Genomic DNA, 26,520 nt, shown 5'->3' with positions numbered 1-26,520 from the left:
ATAGGCAAAGCTGACCAACCTTCTCTCGGCTGCAGAAGAAAAACTGATCGCGATAAAGCGTTTACTCCAGTTTATGTAGAGTGCACGGAAAACTAGCACTGGCACGCACAGCCAGCTGGTTTGCACATCCTCCCCGAGGCAGCTAAATGCCAAATTACGTTGCAAATTTCAAAGCAACAATGAACAAGACACAGCACGGAACTTGCACGCGTATTAAAGCGGCGCTTTGTGCCCTTAGTCTGCTTCGCAGGAACGTATTTCCCCTGCTCGTACCAACTCCCTTGCATTCACCCGAACTCCGCAGGAGCGGGATTTCCTGCTCCTCTCGTAAGCAAAAAGGCCACTTCAGGGGCCGGTGCCGGTGGCAGCGACTGGCCCGGGATGCCGGAGGGGAGCCCCCCGGGGGGGGGGTCCAGGCCCGGCGGGGAGCGCGGCCGGAGCGGAGGGAGCGGAGCACCTACCCCAGAGCACCAGCGCGGCCGAAGACGCGTAGAGCAGCCTCGGCAGCGCAGCCATTGTTGGGCTCCGGGAGCGGCTCCCGGTCCGGCCCGCAGCTCCCGCGGCGCCGCCGCTGCTCCCCGCCGGCCCGGCGCAACAGGGCGGCCCCGCCGGCCCCCCCGGCCGCTCCCGCGGCGCGCAGGGAGCGGCAGCACCACGGACAGGGCCGCGGCCGCGCAGGGCGCGGGGAGGGGCCGGGGCGCGGAGCAGCAGGTGGCTGCGCGGCTCGGCTCGGTTCGGCGCGGCTCGGTTCGGCTCAGTGGCAGCCGGCGGCTCTTTGTTCGGCGGCCCGGCCCGAGGGAGCGCGCATCGCCGCGCGGGGGGCGCAGCTTCCCTGCGCGGCGCGGCCCCGCGAACGTCTGCGCGGCGCCCAGCCTAAGCCCGGGCGGGGGGCACGGCCCGCGGCAGGCATGCGCGGCCACCTCCTCCCTCCCTCCCCCGGCCCCAGCCCCGGCCCCGGCCCCGGCTCCTCCCGGCAGCGGGGCTCGGCCAGCAGCGAGCGGGGCGGCGCGGCCCGCGCGGGGGGCAGGGCTCGGGCACCGGCCGGAACGCAGCCGAGGGGGGCGAGCGGCAGCGGGGTCACGGCGAGGCCGCCGCCTCTAACCCGCTTAGCGCCGGGCTGAAGGTCACCGCCGGGAATTACCGGGAATTACCTCGTGTCCCAGCCCGGCTGCCGGCGGCACGATGCCAGCCGCGGGCCGGGCTTCCTCGGCTTGGCCGGGGGCCACCGCGCCCCGAGGGCTTCTCCGGCCCCGAAGGGCACAGGGGGCAGCGGGGGCACGGCCCGCAGTGCTGCTGACCGCGCTGCCTCGTCCTGCAGCACCGGCTCCGTAAGGCACGATCCGTGGGATCAAACCTGGCCGGCCCCGGCGGGGCGCGGGCAGCTGGTGGTGCTGAGACCCACCCAGACGGAGCAAAGGGCCGGGGGAAGGCAGTGGCCCTGAGCCTGCAGCCCCCACGGGCTGAGCCACGCACGATGCTGCCGGTGCTGGTCACCGCCGCAGCCCGGTGGCCCCCACTGCGCCTGGCAGCGGGGCTCGGTGCTCAGGACACACGTGTGCCGCCTGGGCCCGGCCACGGAACAAAGCCAACCCAACGCTTTAGACATCATCAACTCCTGTTTGTACCAGCAAGCTGCATTCATCGCCTGCCATGCACACACGCAGAGCCACCGCCTCCACGTCACCCTGTGGAGCTCCTGTGACAGCTCCAGGTCACTCGACCCAAGGGCATCTTCCCCATTCCTTGTTCTGCTGCATTTCACTCACTGCACAGGCCGCTGCCCTGTGCCAACCCCCAACGCTTTTGCAGCCAGGACTGACCAAAGCCCCGTGCTGGCCAGTGGGGTTCGCTGGCTGGCCCCGCTGCTCCGAGGCTGCTTCGGGCAACTGCACACCCCTACCAGAAAGTTACCCAAAGAAAACACCCGCTTAGCATATGTCCAGGAGCCAGGTGTGAGTATGGAGACCAAAAGCTTGTAAGTCAGTGGCCCGCAGATACCCATTCCCCCCTTAGAAGCCATCCATCATGAATATCCAAACCTTAAACCCCGATTTTTCCCCACAGGGAGACAAAACAGCAGCCACGATACCCAGAGACGAGGGAAGGACGTAGCCTCCCTCGTTAAGCCCCTTGCTGCTCTCCCATTGCCCTTTGTGATATCCACAACAACCCAACAAAGGGAGGGATAAGCCACTGGATTTGCTCCTAACTCTTCCGGAACAATCCAGCCCGTGTGTGGCAGATGAGTGCTGATGGTGGGTTTTTTATAGACACAGGAACTACTGGACAACGGCCCCAGCTATCTCGTTTGACAACCACCTGTCTCACGGAGTACAGTGGAAATCACATCTGTTCCCAGGAAGCCAGGTGCACTGCCAGAAATCACGGGGCACGGATCAGCAGAGCTGTACTGCTTGTGCTGCGGCTGCTCTAATTACATCTATTACGGAGCATCCTGCCAGGGAGGGGAGAGAGGGTCTGAGAGGATTAAGAGGAAGCAGCAGCTCTACAACACCGATTCAGTTGGCAGCTGCTGCCCGACCCTTCAACCCCTTCTACTCCTGCCCTGCAGTGCCGTGGTGCTCCTCCAGGTAGGAGCACGAGCCCTGTTCTCCTCTAACCCCGGGCACTCCAGAACACACCTGTCCACAGATTTACATTACAGCGATAAAAAAACATCCTAAAAAAGTAACGAGCTGTCCCTCAGAATCACTCACGTACAGACCTCAAAGTGCTCCGTGCTGGACCAGTGCTCTAGCTGCTATCTAAAGGAGGGAAACTGGGCCAAGAGGTGAAGACAATCTCTGGTGAAACTGGGTTTTGGGTGGATGGTAGGACAAAAAGCCATGGGTCAGGGCAGCAAACAGAGCTCACACCATCTCCCCCAGCCCTGGAGAAGATTCTTCACCCAGAGCATGTTTCACGTACTACAGACAAAAACAAAAGTGATTTGAAATAAATACTTGTAGTCACTGCATTTTATTGATCTGCCAGAATCTGTTGGGTTTGGGGTTTTTTTGTTTGGTTTTGGTTTGTGGGTTGGTTTTTTTTGTTTGTTTGTTTTTGCTTTTTTTTTTTTTTTTTTTTTTTTTTTTTTTTAGAAAAACTTCTCTGGACTTAGGGATACTGGGTGTTTTTCGAATAAAAGGATAAGATAATTTCATTCTTGCTAGAATCTGGGCTTAGCTGGGAACCACTCCAACATCTCCATGTGCCTGTTTTGAATGGGCAACAAACCCAGCCCTCCTCAGGAAAACTGTCAAAGAAATGGGATGCCACACTGGGAGCCTGTTTCAATTTTCAGCCCTGGCGTGCTGTACAAGAGATGGAGAGCCCATCTTCTCCAAACCCACCATGAGGCTGCCCCACTGCTCCTTCTTGCCCCAGTACAGCCCTGGGCACCCCAGTGAGCAGGCTGGGGGCAGGGTGAAACCTGTAGGGTGCAGGATGCTTGGCACTGCAGAGCCCTCAGCCATTTTGGCACTCCAGGGGAAACGGTGAAGGGGGCTGAACGTTGGGAGAGAGAAATCTTGAATGCTGCAAGCAGCAGCCCAACTTATCATGCAGGGGTTGCTATGGCAACCCACCCAGTTCATGCTTCACAGGGGGAAAAAAAAAAAGGGGGGGGGGAAGGCTGGCACTTTTGCACAGGCACAACAAGACGAGGAGATAAAAATAATTTCAGCACCCTGCCCCCACTAATCCGTCACTCCTGTGGTCCTGGAGCCAGGCTACGGGAGTGGGAACACAAACCCTGCCTGCCTGGCCGCCCTGTGACAGCCATCGCGGCCGCTGCCTCTGCCACCCGCAATCACAGCACCGCACTGAATCACAGCACCGCATCACAGCACCGCACTTCAGTGTGAGCCTTCCCTCTGCTGTGCAGCTAAACACCAGCGATGCTATGGGCACCCTCCTGACCGCCAGGAGCCAGCACGGACCTGCCACTGCTCCCAGACAACCGTCCCCACCTCAAGGCCACCAGAGCTGTGCAACAAGCAAACAACAGCAGTGCAATCCGCCGATGCACAGCTGCTAGAAGGAGAGCATGAAAATGAAGTGAGCAGCCTTTACACTTGCTTGCTGCTGCTCCCACAGAGCAGCCTCGAGCCGGTATGAAACCAGTAATGGTTTGCAGGAGAAATCTTACAGAATAATGCATAGCAATTTAACAATGTTGAATTTAATAGAAGAAGGCATTCTTCCCACGCACCTTAAAAACCATTCCACAGCAATCTACAGCAAGGGAAGACTTTTCTAGTTGCCTTTACAGGGTGCCTGGAGGGTTATAAAAGCTCATTCAGTTTTCTCTTTTTCACACTCAAGTTTTAAAACGCATTCTCCGTGTAGCTGCCAACTTCCAGAGCCTCATCGTATGCTCTGAACTACAAACAACTCCAGCTATACTCTGCACATCTTTGCATCTGCAGACCTACATCTGCAGCTGACGCACAGCTCCCCGCGCTGGGGACTAGGTCTGCCGTCTTCAAGCGCCCCTAGCCCCAGCTGCACGCCCTTCTCACACCGCCCTGATACTCCAGAAGGTCGGTCCCTGTTTATGCTCCTAAGATGCAGGTACCCAGAGTGGCCCAGCTGTCCTACGTGCCCTCTCTGCACAAAGCAGGCAGGTATTTTGTGTTGCGTTGTTTTTCCGCCAGATCTATTTCTCCAGGCAATGTAACGAAGCGGGGTTCCCCTTGCGCATACCCCTACGGTTCCTGAAAGCTCTGCTCCGTACTGAGCCACCACTCTGTTTGCTGTCACACGCGTGCTGCAGGACCTCCCCCCACTGTATATAGATCATGCACGTTCCTGATGTACCGCTCCTGCCTGACCTGGCTTAGCTGCCTCCCTTGTGCCTGCAGAAGATGCCAGCTGACCACCACAGCCTCTGTTGTGGATGGGCAATGTTCTCACACTTTAGCCAGCTGCTTTCACTGAGGAGCCCCTTTGCCATCTCTGATGGCAAAGGGGCTCCTCCTTTACCTCCCAGAGAAAACAGAAGCTGCCCAACACGCCTCTGTTTATCCTTGGCTCCGAGAACTGTGTTCCCTTCAGGCCTAAGAATGAGGAGGATGGGATGTGAGCGTCCTCCCCTCTGTGAACAAGCAGTAACTGCCCCCGCCAGCAGACGACCTGAGCTGTGGCTGAGCCTTCAGTGCTCTTCACAGCGGTGCTCCCTGTGGGAGAAATCCTTCCTCAAACACACAACAACCTTGCACAAGCCAAAGCCTGCGCATGCCCAGAGGACCAGCAGGGTCTGGGGACCTGGATCCCTTTGAGCAGCAGGCACGTTGAAAATTCTCCCCTCTGGGTCCAGGAAACACACCGAGCTACATTCCCACATGCTGCTAACATTTTGTGGTCAGCAACTAAATAAACATATTTTTTTTCAGACCTTTAATACAGGCCATATTTAGAAGTGTGTTATTGTATACATCCTGGAAATTCTAAGCCCTGGTGTTGGTCCAGGTGCTTTTGGGGTATTGTTTTCTGTGACTCGATGCCAACAAAATCAAGTAGCACATATGCACAAGGCAAGCCTTTGTGTGCTGTAACCGAAGTGCTGTTTTACCAGTCTGGAGTCTAATGAGGTGGCACTTTTGCAGAGATGCTTTTAGGCCTCTCCTCAGCTCATTCACTTTAGCAGTGGATGAAAATCCATTAGCATGTTAGACTGCCACATATATTCATTCACATTTGCTCATTTAATTTCTGAATTCTTACTGCTAGTAAAATACACAAATGCATCGATTGTTTTAGCACTGTGCAATGATTGCGTTTTCATAAAGAAAAGCTTTTTCAGCAAGTGTTGCTGTCTTACCTTGGCTGGACTGAAGCGCTAGCTGCTGCTTTTTTCCTTAAACAGTGAACAAGGCTGCATCTCCTTCCCAGCCATCGATAAACACGGGCATACACCTCTCAGTTCATTTCCGAGTCCCCTAGAAGGCAGCTCTGGGCTACTACTCAAATGTGGGTTGTTTTCACAGGACTTCAGGAAATACGAAGGATGCTGAGAGACTTTTCTTGTACTGGAGATGTTTGGTTGGGTATACTTATTATCTTGCAGAATCAAGCTTCCCACTGTGAAAGAAAACATCTTTGGCTGTGTCCTACACCTTCCACCTGTGGGTTTCCAGCTTTGTCCTCCTAGTCGCACAATTGTCATTGTCTTTCAACTAAAATGAGAAGCACGTATGTAATATATTAGACATGACACAAGAGAAAGGAGAAACAGTTCTTCCCAGCTTCAATACAACAGAATTGAAAGGTCTTTTGTCTTCTAGCAGCAAGGAACATCTCCCTGGTCAAATTCAAAGGTGCTTTGTAAAACAGTGGAAGTCACACAGAGCTTTGAATCTGTACAATGTCACTGCCTCCTTCAAACCCACAATTTTCAAAGGGAATTCCTTGCTAGCACTGCAGCATCTAAGCAGGCACCTTCTCCTGGCTAGGTATTCCGCTGCAGTTTGCTTACTTTTCATAGCTGTTCTATTAACTTTAAACAAAGAAACAACCAGGAAAAATCAAAAAAATTTTGAGTAATCCTAGGTTTCCATCCAGAGGCCAAATAGTGCACAGGAAAAGGAGAGACTACGGGGGGAAATCCCGGAGGGCGGGGTGGGGGGTGGGGAAAGAGGGAGGGAGAGAACATGTGTGTGCACGTATGTACGTAAGCGTGTGCTGTGTGTAGGTAAGTGGTGCTGAGCAGTGCCGGTGGCTGTCCCAGCCCGGCAGATAGCGCTGTCCCCTCTGCGCCCAGCGCCGCTCCCCGCCGCAGCAGCTCTCAGGCAAGGCACATCCCCGAGCTACAGAAACTTGCCGTTGCTGGACTCTCCTCGTCTTTCTAGCTGCATCCGTTTGTCATCCGATGTTATGACTGCTAATTACTCGCCTCGGAGAGTCCCCAGCACAGAGAAGGCGCTTTACAGATGCTGGGCTAAGAGCTCAGTGTAGCCTCAGTCCCACGATCTAATGACTGTCGCTACTTCAGTATCCCAACTGGTGACTGGTTAAAGTAATCTCTCTATGAAAACTCTAATTTATCTACAAATAGATGATGTGCTGTATCACACCTTTCCCCCAGTTACTGTGAAACTCTACAGAAGTAGATCAATTCTCTTAGGAAAACATGGGGGTGCAACCCCCATTAAAGTCACACATAGCAACTGAATCAGCTGCAAAACTTAACACTTTGCGTGCACGTGCAAATATTCCCTTTTTATCCCAGAGATCTGAAGTTCTTGATTTAGCAAAACCATGAAGTCCCTGAAACAGAACAGCTCTTCTGTCGGTACCTGTCATATTTGAAAAGCATTTGGTCATAAAGGACTTAAGTGATGCACTGTCTTGATACAGGCTTCAGAATTAGATTTCTGTGACACAATAGAAGCAGGAGGGATGCAGAAATTCCTGTCCAGACTAAACCCCGGAACACAGTACCAACTCTACTCCACATGCTTGCCTTGCCTTCCTCCTCTCCCTCACTCCTGCTGCCCTCTTTACCCTGCCTGACTCCTGCCCCTCCGCTGCAGCCCTTACTTTCTCCTGCTTCACCAGCTTGCGTAGCGTTACCTGCAGGCTTCACCTGCCCTTGTCCCCTCTCACTGCCCACCGGCAGGTGCTGACTCTTTGCTCCGTGGTGCATCTAAAGATCAGGTGGTTTGCACTGAGCAGAGGGTGCTACACAAAAATAGACTGTATTGCATGCAGTAAGCAATTACAGTAAGTCACTACTTTTTACATGAAACTACAGGCTAAATAAAACACTGGCTTTGGCTATAATTAAACTCCCCTGATGCTCTCGGAAGAATGAATCCATAACTGCTGATATCAGGTATAAACCTCAGCGTATTTCTGCCAGACATCAGCCAGTTCTTTAAGATAAATGAAATAATAAGAAATCAAAACATGTCTGTGAGACTGGCCAAGCTGGAAGGCACGTGGAATAATTCAATTGCACCAACAGCCCCTGAACAGAGCCCAACAAAAGCACTCTTGGCTCCACAGCCAGGATAGCCAGCTACCCAAGGCATGTAATTGCTTGAAGGTCACAGAGGTTGCTTATTTCAAGTTCAGCTGAAACTAGGTCATCTGCTCGAGTCTGTGCTTCAGCTAGGACTGAGGAAAAAAAAAAAAAAAAAAAAGAGAGACAGTGCCAACTGCCAGCAACGTATGGAAGATGAATCAAGTTCAAGAGCGTTCTTTGGTCCTAATGGTGCCGTTATTACCTGCCCACCTTCAAAACTAAACAAAACCAAACCCAGCTTTTTGGATGGTACTTACTTTGGAAACAGAAACAGTCTCCTTCTGGTGCCAGAGATGGGGCTGTCCAACTCGGGAGCAAGGGACGCTGTTGATGTACACTCCCTGATCACTCTCGCACATGCAGAAATACAAAACATCGGCACAATGTTGCCAGAAGGCCATTATTATGAGTACGGCTTCCTATTAAAAAAACCAAAAGGTATTTGGTATTACGCATACTTGAGAGGCAAGCTTGCTGTTCTGAAGAGAATTAAGTTTTATCTCCAACTTACATACCCTTTTCCTTATTGTTATTCTTATGCATACATGTGAATAACCAAAACAGGAAACCACTTGGATTAGATCCTTGTTCAGGTATGATTATCCAATGATAACAAGTTATTTTTGATAAGGAGTCATGCTGAACGTATGGGAGAGAGAACACTGTATGAAAGGACCCTATGAACATATGTTCCACTTAGAGACGCATTTATGTGCCTCTATAAAAGCAGCTATGCTGGAAGCTGTCCACACGGTCACAAATGCCCAGTAAGAATGAGGTGAAAGGCCACTTATGTGATGCGCTAAGTGGTGGCATGATCATTTCCATTCCAACGGCACTACACACCACCACCAGCCCCTAACAGTACCTGAACTATTAAACTCTGATCATTCATGCACTCAGGATGCTCACAATACATTTACAGCAGCTAGTTCATACTTTTGTCATTCAGTGGGAACAATCTTGGATTAAAAACATTTTTGGAAGCACAGCTTTCATTCTAAAACCCCAAGACACGGTGTATTATCCAGACTGTCTGTGGGCTTTTCTGTAGAGGATCAGAACAACTGGGAGGCCGAGGGAAGCAGAGGTCGCTCTGAGCCCGCACGCTTGGTGAGTGATGGTAACGGGGGGACCACTTGTTGTCAGAAGTGCCTTTGGGGGAAGAGACAAAATAAACTTTTCCAATGAAATACATTATCTTTAGGTTTTCATTACATTAAAAACCAAGCTGTGCACTATAAACCAGAGCCCTGACAGATGTTCTCAGTCGGCTGCACTTAACCATACTCCATTTGCCTGGCAAGGATTACGTTCTGGTGTCCGGCATATCGCAGCTACTCCAGGCTCCCGGACAGCTGCTGTGCAAGATGCTCAGTGGGGTTTGATGGCTCACCACAGAGGGCAACTCCCTGTGCTCCGACAATAATCCTTCCTCCTCTTACACCCGTCCCGATGTAAACCATACAAGGAATGACACTTCCTAACAAAGGAGATGTTTGTTCTATAAATAGTCTTTTTCTCCCACACCACAGACATTCCCACCCTTTCCTGACATCTAAGAGCAACAGCACACAAATGAGTGTCAACACTGGCTGTTCCTCTAAGAAATAGAGGAATAAAATGCACCAGTGCCATGTGCTGCATGAAGCTATTTCTGAGGCATAAATAACATTTCACACATCCTCAGCAGAAGCTGGAAGCTTGTTTCAATTTAGAAAGAAAAGCGCTTTCTCTAACACGCCCGAGTGCTCCTGTGACAGAGTATTAAGTGTGATTTTCTTTTCCCAGCTACTGTGGGGTCCGTAAATGTGGAATCTGAAAGACGACACAGACAAGAAAGGTCAGTGCGGCACCTGCATCTGATTTCAGGGGGTACGGCACGCACATCCACCCATAAAGGAATCAAGTCTTTTAACGTCTGAACCCGTGAGGTGTTGAGTCCTCCCTCCCATGGGGAAGAGTGGAAAGAGAGGTAAGTCAAGGTGAAGCGATTTGCTCAAGGCCCCAGATTAGCTCCGGGGTTGAGGTGAGGGCCCGTAATTTCCCGTTTCCTGCTCCGATGACCAGGTTGGGAGCCTCCGCCCCAGCACTGACCCCCATACCTTCATTGCTGTCCCATGATCGCGCGTGGGCTTGTTTAGCAACGTCGGTCCTTCTCCTGCCCCTGTGCCCCTGGCTCAGCAAAACCTGCTCACCTCACTTTCCTTTCTAGGCAAAGCTTTGCAGTCCCGGCTTTTCCCCATCTTGCACCACGCTCTGGGAACATACGGGCTGCCAACACACGCAGGAACTGCTGTGGTACCTTTACAGTACTGAAAACCTTTGCTTTTCGCCTTTCACCTTCGGAGAGTCCTTGACAGACTGAAACCCGGCGATACAACCAGCTTTCCTCTTGGCAATATCTCACAACGAAACGTTTCACGGTTCTTTCCTCCTCTTCCCATACATTTTTCCTCTTGGGGCATTAAGTCATTTGCATTTAATGAATTGCAAATTATTAAATATGCAAATAGCGACACAGTTCTTTATATACTGACTCCACGTTCTGCTAATTTACTCTTCTCCAGCGAAAATAGTCATCAGCCAGCTCGATAGACATGCCATGCCTCACGCTCAAAACAAGCACGAAATGGAGCAACACTGAACACAAGTCTGGGAATCCACGGCACAGCTCCAAATGCAGGCTTAGATTGATAACGAAGATCTAATGCAGCCAGGAACATTTCCAGCAGCGTATAGATTTTCCTGCGTGTTATTTTAGCCTCAAAGCCAAAATGCTGGCTTGGAAGGTTCAAGTCTTCTGATTATGTTGGAAGATACAAAACACAGACAACGGCCCTGCTGCGAGAAGGAGTTAGCTCCTTGGCTTGTTCTAGTTTTGATTTGAATATTGGCATTGTCACCAAAGGGATCTATGGATGCTAACAGTGGCAGCGTTTCCTAGTCACGTGGAAACACTTGTCACAGAAACAATAGAGCTCACAGCTCACTCCGAAGAGCCCTCACAAACAGCTCTCAGACCCAGTCTACTCGAGCAGAACTTGGGCTTAGCTATAAAGTCCCACCTGTCAATTAGCTAAGCAGGCAGAAAAGCTCATCAGCTGCATGTTAAGACTGTCAGTTACTAATTTTTTTTATTTCCAGATGTTTCAGAATTATTTTTAAAAACACTTTCTTAAACCCAAAATAATTTAGGCTCATCCTCCCCTGGCAATGTAATTATTAAGAATTTAAAAACCAGTTATTTCATGGGGTGTCCTCCACATGTCTGAAAAACCTCCCTAAACACCAAACTGCAAATTCTTTTCAGCTCAAAATGTAACAAAATGGTAGTATCGCCAGGTATGTACGTGCTAAACGGCATCAAAGTGCCGAGCAGCAGCTGAGAGAAAACTTCAGAGAGAAAAACCAGGCGAGAGTACAAGGCATCACTAAAAGGGGTTGAAGGAGAAGACGGCACAACGACCGCAGCACGAGAAGGGGCTGGATGCATTAAATAGCAGACCCCGATGCTCATCTCCGTAACAAGACAGGAATCTTGGGAAAGGAAATGTTTTGCCGCCTGTGTCCTGCTCTAACGAGGCCAACCCAGTCTTGGTTTCGACAGGAATTTCCTCCTGCAACCAGAACAAAGCTTCCCAGCCCTTGCCTGGAGCGGTCGGGAGCGCAGCGCGCTCACATGTGATAGAGGTTCTTGTTTTTTGGTGCAGTTCTCGGAAGCGGGAAGGAAGCAGCCTGCCCACAATCCTTACTCCCATTACCAGCTGGTTGCTACTAAGCGTTTTATTACCCACCTGTCTCACGTGGCTTAGAATACTTTCCGTAAGGAGGCCGGCGAGTACAAACTGGCAAACCCTACTAAAATAGGGCACACAGTCCTGATGAGCGTTAAGATAGAGATGGCAGAAAACTCGCTCTCAGTTAGGACTTCAGATACGTAAACTACATACGCTCTGGGTCTGTGCAAATATTTAGCCCTTTTCATACCTTCAGTTCTGCAGGGAAACTAATAATTTGATTTTCCTTCCAGCAAATTCTCAAGAGACATCGTGATACCCCACAACCTTTTTTTTTTTGAGTTCTTCCAAGCCGCTCCGACCATCCCTGTTTAGCCACTCAGTTTTCCCGTTCCCCAAAGCAGGACTCGCACTGCTTGCAGGCAGGTTTTGTCCATGTCCTGAACTGGCAACCAACTTCTTTACCCTTGGGGTGTAGCAACCTGCTCAACCCACCATTTCATTCAGATCCAGGCATGTTGTTTAGAATCAGGAGGAGACAAATTAGTTGCACGGGAACGACACAGGTAGGTAGGATGAGATTTATGGTACTAAGACAGTGACCAGGCTATGGAGCACGTACCCACAGGAGGTTTCTGTAAGGCAGCAGAGTATTCACAGGGAAGCAAACACCTCCGACTGGGATGGGTTTCCAGGAGCAAGAGAGGTTGGACTCTGAGGAGCACATGTTCAAAGAATCAGGCAGTGAGTCTGAAAATTACGAGGTAGCGTGATGGTTTGGGACATGCTCCAAGGCAGCGTCCTGACGTGCCCCATGCTACGGGATTCTCTACTGGAATCAATGCCCAAATCCCGTCCCCTCTCACTGCTCAGGAAACAGGCTCAGAAAAGACACGGCACACATTTCAAGAGGCAATTGGCAAGAGAGCCCCGACCCGATGCTGCCACAGCCCTGAGCGCAGGCTGAACCTCCGTTCAGGTGCTGGGAGTCCTGACAAGCCTCAGGGAAGGAATTATGCCATTTAGTCTTCCCAGACATGCACAGACTAGGAGGCCAAGTTTTGCTGTTTATCAGCTTATAATGCAAGAACAGAAAGTAGGTCAGCAAGCATGGTAACTCAAAAATGAAAAAAAACTTATCTACCAGCCCCTTCTTCCAGGACTGTTCTGATCGATGTACGTAGGCATGAGCAGAGCTGATTTTTAGAACAAAAAAGCCCAGAGAAAACTGCTTGAGCCCAGGGCTGTAGCAGTCTCTCCCAGACTAAGTCAAGCAGCGGTGCAAGTAATTCAGCGCTCAGGCAAGAAGAGAAAGACATTCACGCCCGAGTTCCTGGGGGCCCCAGGCAGAGGCACATTACCAGCTCCGACTGCATCAAAAATCAACCCAATGTACAGCAAAGCCGCGATTATAACATCAGATTTAGCACAGGCACACACAGCTTTAAGCTATTCTTCCTGAGTGCCCTACATAACAAACCCAAACAAATTAAGGAATGAGTAATGAGAAGGTAGGAGGTGGCAAGGCTTGTTTTGGTTCAGGAAAGGATTCCCATCCCTTGCTTGGAATCTAAATTAGATTCAATTTAGATTAGAGTGAGGCAAGGCCAAATTCCCTTGATGAATGAGTTGCTGCAGTAGATCACTTCTATTTTGCAGCCATTCTTCAAGAAATGTATTTTTCATCTCCTGCTTCTACTTCTGTTTCTGATCTTGTCAGCTGCATGCCATGCCCTCCCCTGCTCCTCTGGGTCAGAATATCCCTTATTATCTCTCTTGGTAAGGGAAGAACTAATTTGCTGTCTAGTAGAAAGAGAGCGTGTTCTTGGCCTGATAAGTGGATTACCTCCATAAACATGCTTTCTAATGCAACGACACCCCACACTCTCACAAAACCAAAGGAATTAATTGCAACCAATGATGTGATACCCCAAAGTGAAAGCTCCCTCCCCTGCCCAATATACCAGTATTAAAGCCAGGTTTTTTGCTACAGGAAAAACCCAAGAGAAATGCACGTAACGTGAGAAAATCCACATTTGTGCTTACCATGACTGCAAAAGGATCTCTGCCCACCGACCAGCCTTCTCGTGGTCACAGCGCTCACGTGCCCAAGGCAGACACACGGCTGCAAAGCAACATGTTTTACACAGGCAGCACTTCCACACAGTTTTGACAATCAAATCACACGGTGGGCAGTTTCAAAGATTCAGAACCTACCTTCGGATTGTAAATAACTACTGACAGACCAGTATATATTGCATTGTATGAACAGAGCGCTTTACAAAGCAAAACCTCCAGCTGGAGAGCATTTAACAGTCCAGGAATATACAAAGAGCAGTGATGGCAGGAGCGTAGTGCAGAGACCACCACAACAGGGATGGGAACAGCGCCAGCCACGGGGGAAGTGGAAGCTGTCCACCCCCAGCAACTGGGCGAAGTTGAGCCGTTATTTTCAGTGGCTTGCTGCAGTCCAGGCTTGTGATTTTTGCTCTCCTGATACTCCCCATCCCACAGATTATCATTTGAGATATCAGTGATATCAGCTAAGACGTTTAGTCCCTACTGCATCTCCCTCTCAGGAGAAACCAAGAACGTGTAGCAACTTAAAATACACACTCAAATCCTCACTGGACTGAAACTCTTTTGCCTCTGACTCATCTCCATGAGGAAGACGAGCACATGTAAATCATATGGTGAGCCAGAACAACGTACCTGATAGACCTTTATGTGCCACCTGCTTCAACAGAAAAGGGATTAATTAATTTCATACTTATCAAGTGTCAATTGACAACTTGTTCTTCCTGGGTAATAGGGTTTGTGTAAATCTGAAGGTCGCCACGGACAGGGCTGGCAGAGGCTGGAGTGCTGAAAAGCGCTGCCTACGTCGCAGCTGATGGGAGCGGGGTTGATTCATCCAGAAACTCTGGACACACGCCTGGCTTTCCTCTCTAATACACTGAATGTTTTAGCAGTGCCACTCCAACCTATGCCAAAGGGGAATTGGCCTTCAGAATTTTGAACTGCCAAACAGTACATCCAAATATTGGGTAGGACAAATTACTTCCAGCTGACAAACTACATGTTATACTAGATGGAAGCTTTTTTTGCAAGGGGCACAATCATACAGCAAGTTATCACGAAAGCATGCGAGGCAGCTGATACAAAAACTGGGACGTGTTCAAAGGCACACAGTATTTCTGTCAGAAGAAATGGGTACTGACCAGCATCACCTTCAGACCACCACGAGGCATACACTCATCCTGCTGCTAACACTGGGTTTCATAGAGCCCATGGAGAAAGACAAAACCTTAATGGGCAATTAAGAGCAGGAGACTGAATCTAGTAGGTCAAATCTCTGCTTAGAGGGAAAACCTGCAGTGGCTAGGCTCCTGATTTTAATTCCACGGTCAAGTGACTAAAGTAGAAGGCCTAAGCAAGGAATTTATCTGGGGGTAATAAATCTTTCTGATGTGCTTCCAGTCTCCTCTGATGGCTCAGAATTAAACTGCTTTATTTCAGTGGTTCAGCTTCCTTTGCAAGTATTCTAATTTTTGCCTCTTCCTTAGAGAACCCAATTTCACGATGGGCAGCTGCAAAAGTACTAAGCTTTCATTTTTAGTGCTTAAGTTTCGCTTTAACATGCTACCTTTGGCAGAACCGGTCCATTAATCATTCTGGTGAGAAGGAAAACACAGAACTACTTTTCAGAGTACAAGACAGTTCCCAGAGGGCTGGTAATTTATTAAGACTGATTTTCTTTATGATGCTCTTTTCCCTTTCTGAACTTTGGTGGCTTTTGCAAAGCTGTTTTGCTGTTGTATTTCAGACTGTCTCCTACTAGCATAACATGTAATTTTTTTTTTTATTTTTTTTTCCAAACAGATTTCCAATGTTTGGTTTCATATGCATTCACTTTGTGATGAAATGACAGTCATTTTGCAGTATCACTTCAGCAGCTGAATACCGTACTTCAGGATGGTACTGCAAGACAGTAATATTTGAATGCAATGCTGATTTTGTGAAATAATTCAATAAAAATAGACCTTGTTCCAAGGAGCTGCTGTCTTGAGTGGATGCTCAGAAACTTCTGAAATTATTAATCTTCAAATATGTTATGTTAAAGAGTAATCTATTTCCAAATGATGCAGTAGCCTAAACTCCCACAAGGTATGAACACAAAGCCTCATTTTGCCAAGTAGCATAAATTTTCAGGGTTCTAGAACAGCTGAAAAGAAAGTATTACTATGTAAATTTGAAATATCCAACTTCATTTCCCAGGAAGAAACACTAACTTGTGTATTTTAATTTGCCATGATTACCCTTTCCGTAGCAGAGAGGAATAACACACGTTTTGGAACTTTTCACGTCATCCTGAATGCATTATCAGAGTATGCTGTGCTGCCTGCCCAAACTGCACTACAATTTAAAACAATCCCTTGAGAAGACAAAAGACAGAGTTTGCTATTGCTAAAAAGCACATGGCTAGCGTCCAATAAATCCCCGAGACAGTAACTAAGCTACGCGCATGCCCGAATTTAAATTCCTATCGACACCAAGAAGGATGAAAACCTCTCAAGTCATGTCAGCATTATGGCACTGAGCACTGTAAATCTCATCGCACAACGGCTCACGTTAAGCAAACCAGAAGCACAGCCGTTCCCGTGGCTTTTCGGGCACCTTGGAATGAATATCCCCAAAGGTTGCACGTTACTAACAGTTTTCTAAGCTCAAATGGTTTCACAGCCCAGCTACTCACCTGAAGAGGAATGAGCCCGTCTAGTCAGAACCAAACTGTAAAAAAAGATATTTGATTCAATCCTTTATTTTACATTCGTAACAAGTGTCTAACTGCCTAATTAACTGAGAGGGCAAGCTATACGGGCAGGCTGGAAGCCAACCTTATTTATCATTTGCATTTAAGCAATGCTTTTGTATTTGCAAAGTGCTATGCAAATACCAATTACTGCCATGATGCAGCAGAGCTTATTAACACAAGCACAGTGCTGATATGATTATGCTGCTTCCAGCTCGGGAGCCAGCTCATTTGCCAGCAGCCTGGTGGTCTCTGCCCTGCCTGCCTCCTGCTGCAGGGTAGTTATGCTGGGACACCCCCATCTCCCTCACGCTGTCCTGGAAAGCACATGGAATAACCACAATATATCAAAAGTGACTTCCCAAGCATGAAGCTTGGGTTCAACGCTTTGTGCCCCCCCGATGCTTGTGCTGCAAGGACAGCTCTGCAGCCAGCTGTATTATCAAGGAAGAAGCAATAAGGCTCCTCTGGCAGGATGTCCCCGTTATCCCCTGCTCCGTCCGCTGTTTCACAGCGTTACCAAGAGCATGACCGTATGTTACACTTCACGGTCCTTTGCCTTACTAAGTTGTGAGCGTTTCCAGCAACTCCGTTCACTTTTGCTTCCTCTCTTCCACTTCCAGAGAAAGACATGGAGCACGTGGCATTTGTTCTAGGAGAGGGACAACCTCCTGCGTCCTGGGAACCACTTGGGTCAGATCCACTACCAACAGGACTCAGTTTGTTTTCCCTCTCGTCAAAGGCACAAGCTGCTACCCAGCTATTTCGGCTCGTGCGCCTGCTACGCTAACACTGAGCTTACATGCACCTAACTCACGGCAGACCTCAGCCACCACCTACGTCCTCACCGCAGCACTCTGCGTACTGAGCACGGATTTGGTGGCCCAGGGAGCCTTTCGTTCATAGTTAGCTTCCTCACAAATCATCTCACCCCGGCTGCATTCAAAATAATTGACTCCTGAAGCAAAACTTGATGGGACTTGCGAGATCCTCTTTGGGGAAAAATCAGCATTAACACCAAATATTTCTCCATTGCAAATCAGTGTGACCTACCTCAGCTCAGCTCCTAGAAAACCACTTGAAAAGGAAGACCCAGGACTACCCAGGCTCACATCTGTGTCTAGTTCAGACACGTCTGTACAGAAAAGCCAAATCCAAACAGTGCAAGCTTGGGAAATACTTGTTTTAATACTTAAACCATGTCATCTGGACTCATCTATATGCATTTGTTCCCAAGGACAGGATTCCTCTCCCCTGTAAGCCAGGTGTTTCAGCTGAAGCGCTCTTCCCGGTTGCTCCTTTATTCAGGCAGAGAACAGCATGCCTCTGCCGGGTAATTATCATCTCGGGTATGCCTGACGAGAACGAGGCAAATTGCTGTCTGGAGGTGCTTCTTTCTTCCTTTTGGCTACAAAGACAACCGGAGTGACTAGCATAGCCTCAGAGTTAAAGTGGCTGAGCCGTGTCCCATCCCAGGCAGCTTCATACCAGGAGATCTCACTACGTTTTGCAGCTATTATCGAGCAAATTATATGGGGAAGGGACGCACGCAAATCAAGCAAGCAGAAATCCATCTCCAGTCTCATCACTGGGCCCTTACTGCTACTATCGCTTCACCTGTGGAAGCGCTCGGATCGTGGGGACCGCCTGCTGTACAAGCCCCGATGCCCCCAGTAGACAGCAGCCCTCTCCGCACCGCTTCCCGCGGTAAGGCTGGCAGCCCACTCGGTTCCGTCAGCGCCCGAGGTGGGGGTCAGAAAACAGCAGGTACAAAGAGCGAGGGGCTGCGACACTGCACCAAAGGACCCCCGATTTACAGACTTGTACAAGTCACTGCCTCTCCCTGACTCAGTTTCTTCAAATGTAAAGTGGAGATTACGCTCCTGACCTCCTTTGCTGATTATTACTGGATCCACTGATGAAAAAAAACTCCAGCCCTAACACACAGGTGTTACTACTCACTAACTAGGGGCATTTTGCTCATGCCTTTAAGTATGATACTACAAAGACCCAGTCCTGGGACCCTCCTCAAGCTGAGCACAGTAAAAACAGAAACCACAGACATGACTTATAAAAGGAGAAGCACTACAGGGGGAAAATCTAAACTCAGCTAACATTTTCCATTTAAGAGAACATTTCAGAACTGTCAGATACAAACGCTTCACTAAAACAAGGCTACAAAACACTTAAGTGCATCTTGCATCTAAGAAAATGTTGCATTCTTTGTGGATACAATAGCTTTTCAAAACATTAACCACGTTATCCCTGAGCCATTTCCAAATCAAAACAGACCATGAAAACCAGTGAATTCATTGCTAGCCGAGCCCCAGTCCCGTAACTTTTTGCATTACTCCACTGACTTTATTTTAATGGGCATCGAATGGGCGGTTGGACTGGTTCTCAGCAGCAGCTGAGCAGTATCCAGAGTAAATCAAAGTCAAGGGCATTTTCCCAAGAGGAAAGTAGGTGAAAGGTAAGGCTGGATTTTCCGACAGCATTAACTGCCCCCAGACTGCAAGCGCAAGGTGAAACTCTGCCCACGGCCAGGGACACGCGCCGCCTCGGTGCACGGGGAGGTGACGGCAGCGGTGCAGGCAGGGGCAGAGCGCCTCTCGCCGGCTCCGTGGAAGGCTTCGCGAGGGCTGCAGAGGCTTCTCCTCCCTCCACAGCCACTGCTCCCTTCAAGGCCACCACTCCGTGCCTATGGACCTACAACTTTCTCTGGATGGAGCCAAGCGGCTGGGGAGTTTTGGCATCGTGATTTTCTGTACCATGGCAGAAGCACGAGTAGCTTGCAGTAGCAGTGCACAACCAAAACGACCCATCGTTTAGAAGCTGGTGAGAACTGTGAGTTTCTTATGCTCCTTGTGCAAAGGCTCTATGACACGGCACCAGTGCTTTCTCCAGTTCTGTGTTTTACCTTTCCAATTGCTCATCTCCCACTTCCCACATCTCAGACTGCCTGGGTGACCCTGAGGTGTGACACTGGGTTACGAGTACAAGAGATGGTGGGACCAAAGCACAGGCGCCAGCAGTAAGGACATGGAGACTTGGCCAAGCCCCTTCACGTGGCTTTGACAAATATGAAACAAGTTTTTCTTGACCCTAGAGTATTTTCTGTCCAAGGCCGAGTGCAAGGTTTGTGTGGGTAAGGTTTCACACTGCTCTGGGCTGTGTACAAGCCCATGTGATTTTCAAATTCCACAGGTAAAATGCTTTTTGCAACTTCATATCACAGCTCAAACATCCCACTTGTGTAACGCCTCGAACTATTTCAAGACCATTTGCTCTCACCCCAGAAACCTTCTCTGAATTTTACTCAAGGACACAAATGTGACCATTATTGCTAGAGGATGGAGTTTCAGAAGGAAATACAAATGAAAAATGAAATGCATTCACATTCTCTGAAATATCTGAAAAGGTATGATGAATTGAGTAGAGAATGCTGTCCCTCCTTCCCTCCCTACTTTTTAAAGCGGTCAACAGAATTCCACTGCAATGATATTGCATGTAAATGAAAAAAAAAATTAAAAAAATTAAAGAAGAGTGGGACACAGCATTCTCTATTAAATGCTTCAACAGATGCCTAGCACCTTGCCTGCTCTGGTAGCAGGTCTATACAATCCACCCACTTTCCTGGGAATGCAAAAATGCAAAGGAAAATGAAAAAACCCCACAGTTTAAAACCAGACACAGACATTTTAAAACATTAACTCTTCTTTTCCACTAAGCCACTGAAGCCCACCGCTTTCAACATCCTTTTCAACTACTGGCCATTTAAACTTTGCTTCCTGCTCTGCAAATCTGCTAGCATTGTTACAGATGGGAATACCAAACACAGAGGGCAGTCTGTATCAGAGCAGTGGTGATGGCTGTCAGCTCTTGTAAACCATGAGCCATCACTTTGTCAGTCTCAGCCTTCGGCTTTGCAAGCTGTGACTAAAGATCCTGACTTGCTCTGCTAGCAGCTGTTGCAAGCTGTGAGCCAGCATCTTGGCATTCTCAGCTGAAACACTCACCACTTCTGCGCTCACAAACGGTCATTTTCAGTTAGCAGAACTCTCAGGTGACATGGCAGCAGCACAAGGACCTCACAGGGGAAGAAAAGGTTCTTCTGTTTGAACGACCCACATTCAACCAACTGACTCATTTTTAATCACTTTCCAATAGAGGTCATCCAGACAGTAAACATCTGGCTGTGGCACCTCAGCCATCTCCAAAGGAGAATTAGCTTGCGAGTCAACATCCAGTCCCGCTCTATCAGTTGTCAATTATTTGTGCAGTCACAGTAGCACAATGACCCGTTTTTCATCATAAAAAAAAACAACCCAAAAGCCAGAGGACCAAAATTTTCTAAGCAAAAGAGCCTCTTTGCCAAATAACATTTGCTTTGTTTCCACATGAAATTAGAATTCTCGACCATTCGAAGTAATTTTTGACACTGAATGGCCAACGCCCTCCCAGAAGCTGTGTGTGCAAACCTCTGCTGACCATGCACTGCCGTCTCTAGACAGCGGTACTTAAAACATATAACACACATACCACGTATTTCACAAGCAAGCCTTCCCTGAAGCTTCCTCACTTACGTTTGCACAGGTACTTTGGGGTAAACATACCTCTGCGCTGCTGTCCATTTTCTCTTCCCATGTGTCCAGCTTTAGCTATGCACAGGCCCATACTCGCATCCCTCTTTTAACTGTCACTTTTTCACCCTGAAGAGTCACCTTGCCTCTGCTGCTTGGCAGGCTGCGAGGTCTGTCGGGAGTGACATTGGGTGTGTTGTTCTAGAGGAGCAGATTCACGCTGCAAACTACAGGTTAGCTCCGCGAGTCCCAGGTGCGCCGGTCTGGCACATCAACCAGCACATCAGATAATGGTTGAAAAGGAAAAATGTATCATTTTGCCTGAGAATGATGAAAGCATCAAGAGAGCGGCTGTTTGAAAGAAAGACTAGACTTTATAAATTCCTGTAAATCATTTATAATTGAAAATGAAATGTTGGAAATACCACCACCTTTAAAGAAGGAGGCCACACTGTGTTTCCACATGAACTTCCAGCCCTGCTTGTACCTTTGCACAGTGCCAGGAAGTTGCAAAGAGGAAGAAGATCAATTTTCCTTATGGTTTGTAAACCACGTTCAATGTGAATTTAGTAATGGCTTGTATTAATAGCACTAGGAAGCAGGAAGATAAATATTGAGAAGAATAAAAGTCCTAGACACTGTGATCTGCTTGTAGTCTTCTTCAGAGATGGAAAACTTCAACTGAAGATTGCTTCTAAGTAGTATTCCCCCTTCCTCACCCCCACCCCCCCCGAGAAATGTGCAAGTTTTACTTCTCATCTTTTTAACCTTTCCTTCGGCAGGGAGCAGCCAGCTCGGCAGTTGATAGCGTGCCCTGACAGCCACGCCGCCGCAGCTCACGACTCCAAGTAACCCAGGATTACTCTGGATGTATTAGACACAATCACGGCTTCCTGATGAGCCGTGTGAAAATATCCTGAATGAGCAGTTCCCCACATCAAAAACCAACAGAACACGAACGGCTGTATGGTAAGCAGAAACTCTGTAAACAAGGGCTAGAGATGAAAAGGCCGGTCACTTCCCCCACACCTAACTAGCTCATCTTCAGATGATGTGAAGAAAATCAATGGAATATTGAAATATATAGATGTGAAATGATTTATTTCACCCGTGTTATCTCCTTGTAGATACACAAAGCTCACCTCAGCGGTGTATTAGCTTCGAAAGGGTGAGGGCAGAGAAAATCCTTTTGTAAAAAAAAAGATAAAACTTCCCCCGAAACAGACTGCAGCCGTGGTGACGGTGCCAAGTCCCCAGGGATAACAGGTCAGCCGGGTATTTATAGTGAGGCACACTACAGTTCACCATTTAAAATGCCATCTGAAAAGCTGGGAGTTAAACGTATTGCTTCTCATAATTTCCTGCTCGTCTTTGATTAAGGAAAAGCAGAAAAAAAAAGGCGCAGAAACATATCTTTCCCTGCAGTCCGTACAGTGCTGCAGGCACTCAGCAAGGAGCGGTTTACAGCCACGGCCGAAATTACCAGTGTCAAAATACCGCTTAGGCTTTTGTTTTAATGTGGCTCCCGAGAGCTCTGTGCAAATGCTTGGGTCATCACTTGTGGCCTGTGAATTACAGTTTAACATCTTTGGGTTAAATTAAGAAGGAAAACCAGGTAAGATTTAGCACTTGCTTTTCCCTCTGCTGAGAGGCGCGTTTCTCCGCTCCACTGAGTAAGGAAACAAGGAATCCTCACCACTTCCCACCTTTTTAACGGATGGGACCAGAATATATTCTCAGCCCCTTCTACTTGCCCTCACTAACAGGGAGGCTGCTGCTGGAGCAGCCTTTGCACAAGGCTTTGGAGCCAGCTCCCTAAAGGAGAGGATGATCGCCCAGGTCACGCACATCCCTGCTGGTACGTGCCCCGCTCGCCTGCCGTGCCATCCCACCTCCGAAGCGCGACTTCAGCACCACAACACTGTCTCCTGAAGGTCAGGCTTTATGTTACCCTTGGCCTCAAAGGAAAAAAAACCAACACCCAAACCCAAACCCTTCTCTGTCACACCAGCAATGGGCCTGTGCTGGGACACCCAGACAGACACGCGCTGTGTTCTCAGAAATCTTCTTTTTGCTGGTGTGAGAGCAATGAATGAAGGAGGGAAGCGCCCAGCAGAGAGGCTGCCACGCTCCCTCTGCCGGCTCTCCCCACGGGCAGGCAGCCAGCCTGCCCCACGCCTCGTCGGGGCCAAGCCAAGCCCAGCTCCATCACCCACTCCTGCACCCCAGGTGACTTCTGCAGCTGCATGCTGCCAGCTCGGCTAACGCAGGCTCCGCTTCACACCAGAGAGGCGGCATATAAATAACACAGCCAAGTTCAACAGGCAAATCACAGGTGAACGCGCTACGTTCTCCTTGCTCCACAAGCCCGTACAAACACTGACATCTTTGCTTCACAGCCTGGATGAATTCGAGAATCTCAGCACAGCTATCAGCAGCCTGCAGTCTTCACGCACTACAAGTTAAGAAACGTGTCTCCGTGTGTTAAATAACAGCAATTCTCCTGGCTCTCTTTTTACAAGACTTGCATACACCGAGGAACTCAGAATAGGATCAAAATATGTTTTAATCCTGAGGAAGAAGTGCAAGAGCTGTAACAATTCAGAAGGGACACATTATTTTTCTAGACTGGTATTTAGAAATCAGAAAAAAATATTCATTTTACCTTCTAAACAGGGCTCAGCTATGAATATTGAGACACACTAAAACCACGTGACATTTACAGCTCTCTGGCACAGACCCAAATATATTCCTCTCTATACATGCCACATCTTGCCAAACCAAAGCACAAGTGCTTCGCTGGCAGGATTCAGCTGTGTACAAGGACTTGTGCACAACTGCAGCCCGGGTTCTCGTGCACGCTCGATTTCTTGTACCTTTTCAGCAGGGCCAAGTGACAAAGCACAAGATCATCAGTGGCAAGTGACTAATGTTAACAAGGATAACTCCTCCCAGCAGTGGGATATTATGCTGTCTAACCACAGTATGGCGGTTCGGGGGGGGGGGGGGGAGGAAAAAAAAATAAAAATCTTTTCCCAGTGCTTCTCATCTTCACTTTGTAATTTACAGGAAACAAACCTTTCAGTGGAAAAATTTAATGACATTTCTACCGCAGAACTTTTTAACCATCAATTTTGCACTTTGAACGTGGCAGCTCAATACAGATTGTTTGTCAGCAGCAAACCTGGCTCAATACTTTGTAAATAATGTTAAGCTGTGGTATTGTCCGTAGGGCCCTTCCCAGTTCAATTAATTTGCTAAACATACCCTTAAGAAGACAGATGCGTCCGTGTAACCATCGCATGCAGCCCAGGACGTATGGGGTATCTTGTTGCCAAAAACTTTTCTGATTTGCATTTCTAAAATTTGTCCCCAGGCAAAAGTAGTCATGATTTATGGAAGACAAATGCAAAAACTGCCTGAATGACCCAGATAGCATTCTAAGTCAGAAATCATTACTAAAAAGTACAGGGTAGTTGTTCCTAAAAATCAGTCAATAGCAGGATATAATGATACACATTCTTGCTTTCCATCTACCAGCTATTTCTTGCCACTGGGTTAGAAATCTCAGTTCCCAGTTAAAAACTGTAAATGAACAAAATAAAAGTATGCTAGCCCTGTTCTCACATTTTGCAGCCCACTGTCTTTACCAATGGATCTGATGGACAACTCAACTGCATTCCTGGAAGGCATTTCCTTGTTTCCAAGCCCACGTTTCCTTTCACATATCCCCACCACTTCCAGCCTCAGCAGTCTAGTTTCATGTCAGATACACTCACCGTACCTCTTGATTGTCTTGCTCCAGTATCTTTTCCAGCAGTCCAGGGGACACTCTCAGTAACGGGGAACACAACACAGGCGGATTCACAGTCAAGATATTATTACTATATGTGCCACATGCAAGAGCAAAATCTCCAATACTTACATACATATAAAAAAGCTTTATATTCAACTCCAGGACACAATCCAGCTAGCAATACAACAAACAGCAGAAGCTGAATGCAAAACCTCTCTAGATTCACTTCTGTATCTTGTGTAACATTCTAAGATTAAAGAATGACGTGGAAAAGGACCAATACACATAAACCAACAAATGGAAGTGGCTTTGCTTTTTTAATATGTGTCATTTAAAGGAGGTATGATACTCTAATCACTGGAACCCAGTCTGTGATTCGAACATGGATTTATTCATGCTCCTGTCGAAGTTGTAAAGGATGTTTCTTGGTTGTCTTCCCTACACCAACAGCTTATACATAAGGCTTGAAACATTAAACATTACTTATCTCCATTAACATGTTGTATCTCTCACCACAATTTGAGTCATCTGCTAGCGACTGCGGTACCTCATGTCTCAAACGATGCAATTTGAAGCTCATGAATTATATAATATAAAAGACCAACTGCTGAAATGGTTTGAAGTTTAGTGAGACCAGTTCTGTCAGATGCAAGACAAGCCTTCCCCCAAATAACGTTAAAGTACATAAAACCTTTCACCATGTTTGACTCATCCTTTTTGTCAGTTAAATCTCCAGAGGTGAAACAATTGTTAACTTTACTTCTAAGTAAGTGATGAGACACGCCAGGTATCAAAAGTATCATAAACCTCATTATCAGTCCTGTATGGAAGCTTGTAATTGGCACAAGACAAACAATTTAAGCAAGCTGTTCAGGTAAACGCTCTTGCTGAAAATGCACCAGGAAGTGCTTTTTTCCAGCTAAGCATGAAGGTTAAAAACACAACAAATACAATGCAAGAATTACAAGTGAAGTCCAAGCTAAGAGGCTTGAAGGAGCACAGCTCTACTATATCCCTATTAGTACCTGAACAGGGCAGGGAGCTGACTTTTAGGGCAAGCAAAGGGAACATTATGTGAAGGGGCAGGACAAAATGTGCGCAGACTTGCTCTACCTCGCCATACATTGCCACAAGAGCTGGAAATCAGAAGGGGAGCCCCGTGCTGGGAAGTCTCTGAAGGAAAGAAACTCTTTGCTTCTAGCAAGTTGAATAATATACCCGTTCCCTAGTTGTGAGCAAACACTACAAAGGAATAATTAGAAACTATCTGACCTGAAACCCACATGCCCATTACTGTGGTATTTTTCCACCTACTACAGGTGAAACAGAAGATGGGCTGGACCTGGAAGGGGAGGGGTGGAGTGGCAGCACAAGATGCTGATTTATAAAGCACTAGCAAACAGTGCTCTTTCTCCACAGGCTTTGGACAACAAACTCGTCCTGCCTGAAGGATGCCGAAGTGCAAGCAGGATTCCAGCTAACGTCTGCTTGCCAGCTGAGAGGGAACTACCACCTCTGGGAGCTTTTGCACTCCAACAGCCAAAACTCCTCTGAGCCAC

The 26,520-nt window shown here is 48.2% G+C and overlaps 1 protein-coding gene across 4 annotated transcripts in view; it reads right to left on the bottom strand.

The window, feature by feature from the left end:
- SCN3B (sodium voltage-gated channel beta subunit 3) overlaps positions 1-26,520 on the bottom strand; it is a 72,988-nt gene that overhangs the window by 18,844 nt on the left and 27,624 nt on the right. For 3 of the 4 annotated variants that reach the window (XM_080366856.1, XM_080366857.1, XM_080366858.1), the window contains exon 1: positions 462-3,806. In XM_080366856.1, coding sequence (XP_080222982.1) covers positions 462-516 — 55 coding nt within the window. In that variant the 5' untranslated portion in view covers positions 517-3,806. Of the gene's footprint in view, positions 1-461; positions 3,807-5,824; positions 6,180-8,286; positions 8,449-26,520 lie in introns of those variants that run through there. The other variant, XM_080366859.1, reaches the window with a different exon arrangement.

This window comes from Falco punctatus, assembly GCF_963210335.1.
Source record: "Falco punctatus genome assembly, chromosome: 16".
Lineage (NCBI taxonomy): Eukaryota > Metazoa > Chordata > Aves > Falconiformes > Falconidae > Falco > Falco punctatus.
Note: the sequence above shows the minus strand (reverse complement) of the source record. Positions and strands in the feature narration are given on the sequence as shown.